Source organism: Amblyraja radiata, chromosome 22 (genome assembly GCF_010909765.2).
Source record: "Amblyraja radiata isolate CabotCenter1 chromosome 22, sAmbRad1.1.pri, whole genome shotgun sequence".
NCBI classification, from domain to species: Eukaryota; Metazoa; Chordata; class Chondrichthyes; order Rajiformes; family Rajidae; genus Amblyraja; species Amblyraja radiata.
In genome coordinates, this window is record NC_045977.1 from 6309249 (window position 1) to 6322293 (window position 13045).

A 13045-nucleotide genomic window follows, 5' to 3' on the forward strand; every position below is an offset into this window, starting at 1 on the left:
CTTCCCCCACACCCCCTCCCACCACTGCCCCCACACTCCTCCTCCCTTCCCCCACACCCCCCACCTCCTCCCCCTCCCCCTCCCCCTCCCCCCACACCCCTTCCCACCGCACATCCCTCCTCCATTCCCCTCCCCCACACCCCTCCTCCCCTCCCCCACACCCCTCCTCCCCTCCCCACACCCCTCCTCCCCATCCCCCACAGCCCCTCCCCCACACCCCTCCCCACACCCCTCCCCCACACCCCTCCCCACTCCCCTCCCCCACAACCCTACCCCCACACCCCTCCTCCCCATCCCCCACACCCCTCCCCCACACCCCTCGCCCCATCCCCCACACCCCTCCCCACACCCCTCCCCCACAGCCCCTCCCCCCTACCCCTCCCCCACAACCCTACCCCACCCCACCCCCTCCTCCCCATCCCCCACACCCCTCCCCACACCCCTCCGCCCCATCCCCCACACCCCTCCCCCACTCCCCTCCCCCACACCCCTCCCCCACTCCCCTCCCCCCACAACCCTACCCCCACACCCCTCCTCCCCATCCCCCACACCCCTCCCCCACACCCCTCCCCCACACCCCTCCTCCCCATCCCCCACACTCCTCCCCCCCAACCCCAACGGGTCCCACTTAGTCTAGTAGTTAAATAAAAACTAGACGTTTTAAACTAAGTCATTTGTGTTCTAGGGCAAAGCACTATATTTAAAAAAAAAATTACACTTTTGTGCTTCGTGGTGTTCCTATAAGATTATATTTTTTCTCCTTTTGATTTTATTCAACCTTATTTGGACTTTCGCAACTACTGAACTTGAAAATGTGAGCCAAAAATATTAGAGCAAAAATTTGCTTATCTCGCTGTTGTCAAATATAATAATCATGAGCCACGTGCAACTGTGAATCTAAATTGATTAGAACTAAAATGAACAAGGTACAATTTGAGAAAAACCACCAAACTTATATAAGCTTTTTTTTTTAACACTGTACAGCTTTTCACTGTATCTCAGTATATGTGACAATACACTAAACTAAGTATAATTTTAAGAAGGCCTATAAGAATTTTCAATGAGACCTTTCTTCTTTCTGGAAGTTTTTTAAAGTGTATAATTGCTCAGTACAGGATGAGCCATTTTGCCTGCTGCATCTTGCCTGCTCATTTGAAGAGCAATACTGTGAGTTATATTTCTGAGCTGTTTCCCCATTTCCATGCAATTTCTTTCTTCAAGTGCTTATCCATTTCCTGCAAGCCAACTGCTGAATCTGTAACTTTTCTTACTTAAGGCATAAACTTCAACATGTGATTCGTGATGAGTGATATTTTATGTTGTCTTTTCATTGAATCTCTCTGACGTCCATATCTCCCTGATGGCTTGAGATTGATTGTTTGATTGAAGCAAGATAGTTTATTATTAGAATTCTACATTCTAAATCTGAATGGTCAACGGTAATTTGAAGATGTATTGCTCAAATTCGGTTTCAGCTATGAATCAAGGCTGTGTTCAGATAAATCACATGATGCTCAGGTGGAATTGTTTTTCCTTTTAAATCAGTTGCAGACATAATGCACTCTGACTTTTATGCATTGCAACAAATGGCATCATTGTCGAGCTAAGCTTTTATATTTATTCTGTCACGTAAGCAGACGTGTACTGTTATGTATAGAAAATATGTTTATTTATACAATTAGATTCTAAATATTACATTTTGTTTACTTTTCAGAGCCTGTTTATTGGTATTATGTAAGAGAGCATATGAACAAACATGAGCTACAGCGATACTGTTCTTTAAGGAATATCACCACAGATATAGGTCGGGGCAGAGCTTGGCTCCGATCTGCACTGAATGAACATTCACTCGAACGATATATGCACATGCTTCTTGGTGATGGAAACCAGCTAAGGTAATGCGATTGAGACATTTTGTTGGTTGTAAGATGAGGATATCTTCCATAAATGTAGGTTATCACTATAATGTAATTTGGCTTGATTTGTTGATCTCCTATCAGGAAGTTGCTAGTTTGATTCACACCATGATATAATCATTTTAGATTATACACTGATATGGCGTTTGGTTGTGAACAGCATGTCATGAGCTTCTTGTGGGCCAGTACCTTTGACCTCCATCTTGCCAATACCCTTGCCACCGTGTCCAAAGACAAAGCACCAATCGGCTGAGCCAAATGGCTGCCTCCAGACCATCAAGTTTATTCAAGTGTTCCAAACCCAACTCTCTTCAGTTGCTTCTGTCATGGGGTTGACAGTGTGAACGTTTGCAGAGTACACATGTCTAATTCTTTTTACTATTTGCAAAAAGCAGTTGCTGCCTCCAGGAAGCAAGACCTTGATAATGAAGGGTCTCGACCCCAAACGTCACCCACTCTTTTTCTCCAGAGATGCTGTCTGTCCCGTTGAGTTACTCCAGCATTTTGTGTCCACCTTGATAACATTCAGGATTGAACTGACAAATAACAGTCATGCCATAAAGTCCCATGTATTAACTTCATTCCTGGAACTTCATTCTTTGAAGTTAAGCATTATAGGATTTTTTCCACTGTACTTCAGCTTAATGTTAATATTAATAATTTAATATTAATATTTTAAAATATTTTAAAGTAAACTTGTTAAATGTTGTTAATTCTTTGGGAAATTTTACTTGGTAAATTTGGTAATTTGAACTATGCTTTAACTACAACTACCAAAGACATTTAAATACAAGTAAATAACCTTTGATAACAGATAGGCATTCCAGGATGGGGCTTCAGGTTTGGCAGGTGGATCCACAGATATAGAGGGACAGCTTGTTAAAATTCTCCCTATTTGTCAGGTTATGGCGAGTGGACACGTGGGCTGGTTAAGGTCAATGACAATTAAATAATTGGGGGGGTGTATTTTTCGGGGTAATGTTCCTCCTTCAGTAAACAATGCCAGAAACAAGACACTCTTTTGCTGCTTATCAAACTTTCTGTATTTTATTCTAAAGTTGCACATGATTAATATGCTTTATTTTTCATTTCTCTGTTATTGAGGGGCTATTTCATAGAAACATAGAAACATAGAAATTAGGTGCAGGAGTAGGCCATTCGGCCCTTCGAGCCTGCACCGCCATTCAATATGATCATGGCTGATCATCCAACTCAGTATCCCATACCTGCCTTCTCTCCATACCCTCTGATCCCCTTAGCCACAAGGGCCACATCTAACTCCCTCTTAAATATAGCCAATGAACTGGCCTCGACTACCCTCTGTGGCAGAGAGTTCCAGAGATTCACCACTCTCTGTGTGAAAAAAGTTCTTCTCATCTCGGTTTTAAAGGATTTCCCCCTTATCCTTAAGCTGTGACCCCTTGTCCTGGACTTCCCCAACATGGGAGCAATCTTCCTGCATCTAGCCTGTCCAACCCCTTAAGAATTTTGTAAGTTTCTATAAGATCCCCTCTCAATCTCCTAAATTCTAGAGAGAATAAACCAATTTCAGTTATTTTAGGCGTACCTCTGGGTTATGTGACTTAAGTGACAATTCAGATTTGTGGGTTCAGGCAGCTGATGAGGCCAATATGGGAACTGCAGACTTTTTTCTACATGAAGAGCAGGAAGTAATTGATAGGGTATGCAGAAGGGTAGTTTATGAGTAGAGGTCAGGCAAACGCCTCCGTTGCCATGCTGTGAGAATGGAGAGGTTGAGAAGGAGTTTCTTCACAGAGGCCATTCGGACTGTAAACTCCTATCTCACCAGGGACTAACTTTACTGAACCCTTTTCCTTCTGGCCACAATATTTAAGATGTAAAAGAATATGTGATTCTGTTTGTAGTTTGTTTGGTTGTTTGTTTGTTTGTCTTTTTGCACAAAGTCCGCGAGCATTGCCACTTTTCATTTCACTGCACATCTCGTATGTGTATGTGACGAATAAACTTGACTTGACTTGACTAGATGTACACCTTCTGCCACTGATCAGGGCTTCTGAGATTTTCAGATGTGTAGACCTGATATTGTTAATGCCATTCCTAATGCCCCTTCTCAGGCATTTGACCAAACGCAGACAGGTGGGACTAGTGTAGCTGGGACATGTTGGCCAGCGTGGGCAAGTTGGGCTGAAGGACCCGTTTCCACATGGTATCACTCTATGACTATGTGACTCTATGACTCTATGGTCATGGGCCAAGATTCCCAGATATTACAATTGTTCCGAGTGACTCTAATCATATTCCTGAATCTTTTCATCTGTTTGCCTAGTGATCTCTTTCCAAAGCTGAGCTCAGATTAGTTCCTTTAGGAGATTTGATGTCAGGAAACCACATCTCTAGGCTATTCCTGCAAATATGATGTCTTTAATCTACTAATTTCTATCCATTGCAGAAGTTTCCCTTTAAAGATAAACCTCATCAAATCAGAATGTTTGTATGTGTTCACTGTGAACGGGTGTTTCCAAATCTTCGTAAATTCTCAAGATATTCTTGCACATCAATGATAAAACTGATTTAATTTTTTTATTTGTCGGAAAGAACTGCAGATGCTAGTAATCGAAGGTAGACTGAAGGTAGTCTGAAGAAGGTTCACAACCCAAAACGTCACCCATTCCTTCTCTCCAGAGATGCTTCCTGTTCCACTGAGTTACTCTAGAATTGTGGGTCTACCATTAATTTTTAATTTACAATTCCCACATCTTATCCCACTTAATATTGCTCATATCATATTCCATTTATACTATTGGACAGGCAAAGATCATAGTTTGAAAGTCAAATATATCTGTTCAAAAACTTGATATGTAACACACTCTCTAATTAATTTCTGGAGGTATTTCAAATATTGCATTTTGGTAATGGGGCGAGAATTTAATGTGTATTTTTGATAACCATAATTTATCTATTCCCAGAATGTTCATTATCTTGCACATTCATAAAATCCATATTAATCAGAGAAACTAGCTTACAGATTCAGATCAGATTAGTTTATTGTTAAATATGTTTATTAAATACATCAAGGTGTAAACAGAATAAATACAGGAATAAATACAGGAATGATAAATACAACCATAAATACAATGGTGAGTGCATAATAACACTGCTTCAATATTGTAGTGCAATACAAAGTTGTATAAAAAAATTGAAAGTACAATATCGTGATAACTAAGTGAGATAGAGTTCAGAGGAAGAGTGCATGGCAGCAACTCTGGAAAGGGGGTGAGAAAGAGGTGAGAAAGTCTCGCTGCCTGAGTTTGCAAGCTCCTGTATTTTCTCCCAGCAGTTGGAAAAGTAAGAGAATAGCCAGCGTAACAGCCATCCTTGATGATACTTCATGTTTTCCTCATGCTAAGCACCGTGCAGATGGACTAGATGAAGGAAGTGATGGACTGGGATGTTCTTCAGATTCAAGAGTCAATAGCAGAGCAGTTGCAATACAGGGTTGAAATGCATCCTGGCAGAATAGAACATCTGTAGGGGTTCAAGGAATCCTCATGGACATGCTGCATCTTCTCAGATGCCTCAGAATGTAGAATACTGATTTGCTTTCTTGATCACTGCATCAGTGTGAAGGGATTAATGGGATGAACATTTTCACTTGTAGATAAAGCAATCCAGCTTCTTAAGTAACTGCAAGAGTTGGAATATATCAGGAAGTCTGAAAAGATTTTGAAAATAGATTTGAATTTTTTCAAATTTATTCTGATTTATGATGTTAAATGCACATATAAATTACCCATGTGTCTTGTTTTCCACATGATTTTTAGTGTCTTCTATGAAGATTGGTCCTTTATGAGGGATGAAGAGCGTGCAAGCATGCTTCCAACCATGGCAGCAGGTAGGATGCAAATTGATGTATCTAAAGCAGTTTTCATTTGCTTTCATTATATTTTGAATATTTATGTGTTGATGTTCACATAAGAGTATAAAATTGGTCTGCAAGTAGTAGATCCTGATTTTCTGCAGGTTCCCTGAAACATATGGGTTTTTTAATGCAAATGTTGGCAGGCCAAAACAATGGCTGCAGAATGGTGTGTTTAAAAAATTATTGTAGATCATGCAGATGCTGAATCAGTCTGAAGCAGGATCCTAATCCAATACGACGCCTGCCATTCCCTTCCTCAGATGCTGCCTAACCCGCTGAATTACTCCAGCACTTTGTTAGTATAGCTGTTATGGGATTCCGATTTATTTTTTAGGTTTTGATGTTACGGTTTGCAATTTGACCTACATTTCATTTAAAACCAAAACCATTGCATGTGACCTGTAGAAGTAATTTTTGCACAGAATGTGGTACAACATGAGCACATTGTAACTTTCTCTGCAGCGCACCTCATAGAGTTGACACTAAAATGTTATATTTGTTGGGAACATAAGGTTGTTAAATTACGCCAATAGTACATCAGCCTGATTTTTGCTTCATTCGCTTACTGAGCTAGTTTCTGTCCGGGTAGCTGGGAAACATTACTGAGAAGTGAGCTTCAATTCTTACATTGCTGGAGCTGGAATTTTTATGAAGGGAAGAAAGCACTGAAAAAGTGAGTTTTATGGGCCTCTCCCACTTAGGCGACTTTTCAGGCGAGTGCCGGCGACTGTCAAGTCGTAGCCGAGTGTTGAAAACCCGGTGACTGGAACGGCGACTGTCAGAGTGGAACACATGCACGCACGCTCACACGCACGCTCACTCGCACTCGTACACACGCAGGCACGCACGCACGCACGCACTCACACACTCACACACTCACACACATCGCTTCCTTCACCAGCCAGTTATGCAGGTTAGGGACAGGGCAAGCAGGGAGACGCTGTCTGAGTAAAATTCACACGGTGCAAAGCCAATGTGATACAGCCACACACCGCGATGAACAGGAAGGTTGGCGCTGTAGACGGTGAAAGCACAGTGTACGGGAAGGGTCACTTAAGTCCTTTAAAAGTGCGGGGGAGAAGGGGGAGACGATGTGGGGAGAAGGAATGGAGCCAACTTTTAAGAAACCAGAGACACACGGCTGTGAAGATCGGCGGATATTAACATTACCGGTCGGTTAGCCTTGGTTCTGAAAACGACTGTTTACGTTTTTTTCCCCCAATGATCCAATGAAATTCACCAGTCAGCATCGGCTACAACCTACGACCTCCTGGCGACCCACAAGGATCTCCTGGCGACCCACCTACGGCACGGGAATTTTCGCTACTCTCCATGGCGGCTTCATTCTGGTCGTTTAAAATTTTGCGGCGACCAGAATGAAGCCACGACTTGTCCTGAGAATGCAGGAAATACTCACGCCCATGAAGGCGACTCCCCAGCAACCACCCACGAACATGTGGCGACCATGTGGTGACTGCATAGTCTCCTGTAGTCGCCTAAAAATTTGCCTAAGTGGGACAGGCCCATTAGTTTCTGCGGACCTATTATGAACACCACTTTCACCAGTGCCTATAATAATAATACACTTTATTACGGACTCGAGGTCCAGACAAGGGGCAACATTACATTAAAAAATGCATTGCATATTAAATATCATAAATACATATAAAATATTAGTATATAAATTATAAAAGCATCATAAATTATATTAAAAAAAACCCCACAATACATAAGTTAAAAATCCAGATTAAAAGAATGATCAATGTCCTACAATGAGACAACGATACCAGTGTCTCCACAGCTGGGATTCGTAGCGTGTAGTGCTAACCCTTATGTTTGACAAGGCCACAATAATCACATTTTTAGAGTCATTTATCCTGCAAATGAATTTATACGTGATGTTTAACTGAAATTAATATTTTCCTCCGTGACGCAATTTTTCCCAATAAATTGCTGAATGAATTATCTTATGATTGGCATGAATATGATTACTGTTATGGTTGTAAGTTTATGCTGCCTCATGTAAATAAAACTGTTATATGTTTAAGTTGCTCAATAGTCTCCAACCAGTAGATACATTTTTGTAAAGTCAGGAAATTGAAGGCTATGAGAAACTTGCAGAAAATGGGATTAGGAGGCCGAGATCAGCCATGATTGAATGGCGGTGTGGACTCAATGGCTGATCTCTGCCTCCAATTTTCTGCAAACTTGGCCAAAAAGCCTTTAATCCCCTCATCCAAATCATGAATATACAACATGAAGAGAAGCGGCCCCAGCACCGGCCCTTGCGGAACTCCACTAGTCACTGGCAGCCAACCTGTAAAAGCACCTTTTATTGCAACTCTTTGCCTTCTGCCATCCAGTCAACCCGCTATCCATGCTGATATCTTTCCTTCAATACCATGGGCCTGACGAGCAGCACCTTATCGAAGGCCTTCTGAAAATCTCGGTGAACAGAATCTACAGCCTCCCCTCTATCTGTCCTGCTATTAACATCCTCAAAGTACTCGAGCAAATTCATCAGGCAAGATCTTCCTTTCAAAGAACCATGCTGACTTCGGCCTATTTTATCATGAACTTCCAAGTACTACGTAACCTCATCCTTTATAAGTGACTCTAAAACCTTACCGACCACTGAAGTCAGGCTAACCAGCCTATAGTTTTGCAATTTTCCAATCTTCAGGAACCACTCCTAACTCTAGTAATTCTTGAAATATCATAAGGCCATAACTGATTTGGCCCATCAATATTCCGCCATTCAATCATGGCTGATCTATCTCTCCCTCCTAACCCCATTCTCCTGCTTTCTCTGCATATCCTCTGACACCTGTACTAATCAAAAATCTATCTCTGCCTTAAAAATATCCACTGACTTGGCCTCTACAGCCTTCTATGGCAAGGAATTCCACAGATTTACCACCCTCTGACTAAAGAAATTTCTCATCTCCTTCCTAATATATCACAACTAATGCCTTCACGATCTCCGAGGCCACCTCCTTCAGAACCCTGGGGTGCAGTCCTGTGCTTTTTTCCATGTGCTTTTAATCATTTACGAATTCAGGCAATACTCCTCCCACACAACTGTGCCTCGGAAAATAATCAAATACTTCTTCCACACCGGTTATTTCCTCTTCTCGTACTGGTCAGGCTGAAGATATAGAATCTTGAAAGTGTACACCACCACACTCAGGAACAGCTTCTTCCCCTCTGTTATTAGGTTTCTGAATGGTCTTTCCATATGTTAGGGTACTGTCCAATTCACCTCTATCCCATTGTAGACATTGGAATTTATCTCTGGAGTTGGTGTGATACAATGCTGAGAACTATATTCTGCATTCTGAATCTTCCCTTTTGCTTTACCTATTGTATTTGAGTTTGGCTTGATGGTATGGTATTATCTGTTTTTGATTGGATAGCATGCAAAACAAAGCTTTTCACTGCACCTCGATACACATGGCAATATTGAACCTAAACTTAAAGGAAACTGCTAAATAGGAAAAAAAACACAATGTCCACTTTCTAAATGATTCATCTTTAAATTTTATGATCTATGATGCTTATTTTGATGAGCAGGATTTGTATAATTAGATGTTTTCTTTTTTTTAGTTTCTGGATGTCATCATCATAGTCATACAGTATGGAACCAAGTCCTTCAGCCACCAATTATCAAGCATCCATTTTTACACTAATTCTACATTTACCCCTATTTCCAAATCTGAGGAAGGACATTATTGCCATAGAGGGAGTGCAGAGAAGGTTCACCAGACTGATTCCTGGGATGTCAGGACTGTCTTATGAAGAAAGACTGGATAGACTTGGTTTATACTCTCTAGAATTTAGGAGATTGAGAGGGGATCTTATAGAAACTTATAACATTCTTAAGGGGTTGGACAGGCTAGATGCAGGAAGATTGCTCCCGATGTTGGGGAAGTCCAGGACAAGGGGTCACAGCTTAAGGATAAGGGGGAAATCCTTTAAAACCGAGATGAGAAGAACTTTTTTCACACAGAGAGTGGTGAATCTCTGAAACTCTCTGCCACAGAGGGTAGGCGAGGCCAGTTCATTGGCTATATTTAAGAGGGAGTTAGATGTGGCCCTTGTGGCTAAGGGGATCAGAGGGTATGGAGAGAAGGCAGGTACGGGATACTGAGTTGGATGATCAGCCATGATCATATTGAATGGCGGTGCAGGCTCGAAGGGCCGAATGGCCTACTCCTGCACCTAATTTCTATGTTTCTATGTTTTCCCCATCCTTGCCGTATTCTAACCAACTCCTTCATATTCCACCATTCATATAATTCCGCACTCGGTATCCTCCCCATTGCTCTATCTATTGTACTTGAGTTTGACTTGATTGCATTTCTGTATAGTATATCTCATCTGTATGGATAACATGCAAAACATTGCTTTTCACAACCTCAGATGATGTGACAATAATAAACCTAAACCTCATACACACGAACGGCAATTTACAGTGGACATTTAACCAACCAAGTCGCAGGTCTTGGAGGAATGAGCGAGTAAACCAAAGGCCCTGGTCACTGATGAGAATGTGTAAATTTCACACAGATAGAATGAAAGTCATGATTCAACTTGGGTTGCTCGAGTAGTGAGGCAGCAGCTTTGGGGGCCTGTCCCACCAGCATGCGATTGCATGCGCCTAGCGCGACCAAACGTGGCCTGCAGGCGCATTGAGGGCGTACGCAGCGTCTTGACGTCGTTCACAGTGTCTTGACGGCGTATGCCTAGTGCGTGACGTTGCGTGATGACGTCACCGCCCGGCGTGCTGTTGCGTGAAGATGTCACCGCCCAACGCCGTGCGGCGTCCAAATTCTGTCGGCCCACCTCCTGCCCAGCTGATTGGTGAGTTTGACGTAAATTACGTCACGTGCGAGCTTTGCGCGAATTTACCGCGTACTTAGCGCGTACTCCGCTTCCGTTTGGTCGCGCTAGACGCATGCAATCGCATGCTGGTGGGACAGGCCCTTTACTAGCTGTGTGGCTTTGTGCTGCCCATGTCATTCAAATGCAGATTTTACAAGGCAAAATAAATCTTTAAATTAATGATGCAACAATGATTTATCTTTCATAAACTCCTGATTTATACAATATATCACGTTCTTCCAGGTCGAAGCAAAAGAAGATTATTTTTCTAGTTGAATGATGTTCAATATGTATATTTAGTTTGCTTTGCAAATAATTTACATAAATTCCAGTATGCATTCTCATTTGCACTGGTTTATGGAGGGAAGTCTAAATTGGTTTGGCTTTCTGATTTTAGATTGGCTGATGTTTGTATTTAAAAAAATAGTTAATTAGTATAGGGAGGCCTCCAAGCGGGCACTTGCCTGCATTTATTGTAATTCTCGATAGAACTGTGAATCTTTCCTCACCAATGCCAACTTAATTTAAAGGGTTAAACTCAATCCTCTTTGCAATCAACATTGACAACCAGGATTTGAATGGACCGAACAAGTCTGCATCTGCAGTTGCTAACTTACTGAAGGAATCAACACAAAATGTCACATGCCTGTTAAAGGAATCCACCCAGGGGGTCAGCACGCTTCTGAAAGAAATCTCAACAGTTTCTGCTGTGCCAAGTTTCATGCGACCTGAGCCTGAATCTGACCGACTGCCAGTTCTGTCTAAAACTGTAAACCAAGGTAAATAGATTGATTTTTACAAAATGTAAATTATGAGGCAGACCATTGGTTTAACATTTAATTTTAATTCGTTTTTATCACTCGAAAAAGAGGAATATCTTAAGCATAATATTGCTGTCAATATATTGTGTTTTTAGTGTGTAGAATAACCACTTGATGAATTATTTTGTCAACTGAATAAAATTATTCATTATTCATGCCCGCCAACGTGTGGTTTAGAAGCATGTAAAATGATGCTGATGTTCTCAGGGTGTCTCTGTTTCACAGCCAACACATTATTTAAAGTACTGTTAATAATGTTTGTGAATGAAGCAGTGAATCTGCTGATGACAGAGGCCCATAAAAGACCAACGATTGTGTTTTGGTGGTGATAGACAAATGTTGACCAGGATGCCTGCAGTACTTCTTTGCTATTCAAATAGTATCACGGAGTCCTTGGGAGAGCCTACAGGACCAACATTTTACATGTTTAAGAAAGAACTGCAGAGGCTGATAAAATCGAAGGTAGACACAAAATGCGGGTGAGGCAGCGTCTATGGAGAGAAGGAATTGGCAACGGATTTTGGAGACAAGATAAAATCGGGCCGTGCGGGGCTGGGGAACGATAAGGTTGGAGGCTTTAGGGGGCAGAGAGCCGGAAGTGATGGTCAGTTATGGTGCTTGAGATTAAGGCCTGGTGCACTGTGGGGTCGTGGTCCAAGGATAAGTAGGAGGTGTCTGAGAGTTGTAAAAGTAGGAGGAGGTATCTGAGAGTTGTATAGAGAGGAGGAGGTGTCTTAGAGTTGTATATGTAGGAGTAGGTGTGAAACGTTGCCAATTATTTTTCTCCATAGATGCCACCTCACCCGCTGAGTTACTCCAGCATTTTGTGTCTACGAACATTTTACATGTTATTCCAAACATAGCACATCTTCAATGCAAATTGTGATTATTTGTTCAGGTCTTCAATGCGCGCTGTGAAATGTAGAAATGTGGGTCTTGAAGATAGGTTTTATGGGCAAAATCTGCCAGTTGGATTAACTACTGAACTCCCCATGGAGGGGGATTGTCCTGTTGGGTTTTCCCTGCATAATTCTGCGTATTTAGGTTTTAGATTATTTTAAGATATTTCCTTTCAAATGTTTTAAATAATGATGCTAGGAGGTGTTTTGCTATATGTAACATGTTGAAATGAATATTCAATTTCTATTAATAACTTAATTGCATTTTAATAGTTTTACGTGCTTCAATTTCTGGGATATTTTAAAACTACTGAAATCAGTGACAGTTTTCACAGCTGGCCGTGTTAGGGCTTTGTCTGTGTATGGACTGTTTAGGGTTGAGGATTCCTTCCACATGATCTAAGGCCTGTCACCCAGTAGACCATGTAACTGCATCTGGTGCAGACAGGTAGCATTAAAGGAAACTTTAAAACACACCACAAGGATTGGACAAGGTAATCAAGACTTCATTTAAGAGTGTAAAACGCATGATCACTGTGAGCAATCAAGTAGATTGATCACTGTGAGCAATCAAGTAGATTGCTCACCAAAGAAAGATTCATCTGCTCCTGATGCACCTCATTT

General features: G+C 41.8%; 1 protein-coding gene across 1 annotated transcript in view; it reads left to right on the forward strand.

The window, feature by feature from the left end:
• snx29 (sorting nexin 29) overlaps positions 1–13045 on the forward strand; it is a 679392-nt gene that overhangs the window by 44854 nt on the left and 621493 nt on the right. Inside the window, exons 5-7 of the mRNA XM_033040302.1 lie at positions 1715–1895; positions 5720–5790; positions 11232–11480. Of these exons, the coding sequence (XP_032896193.1) occupies positions 1715–1895; positions 5720–5790; positions 11232–11480 (501 nt within the window). The remainder of the gene's footprint in view (positions 1–1714; positions 1896–5719; positions 5791–11231; positions 11481–13045) is intronic.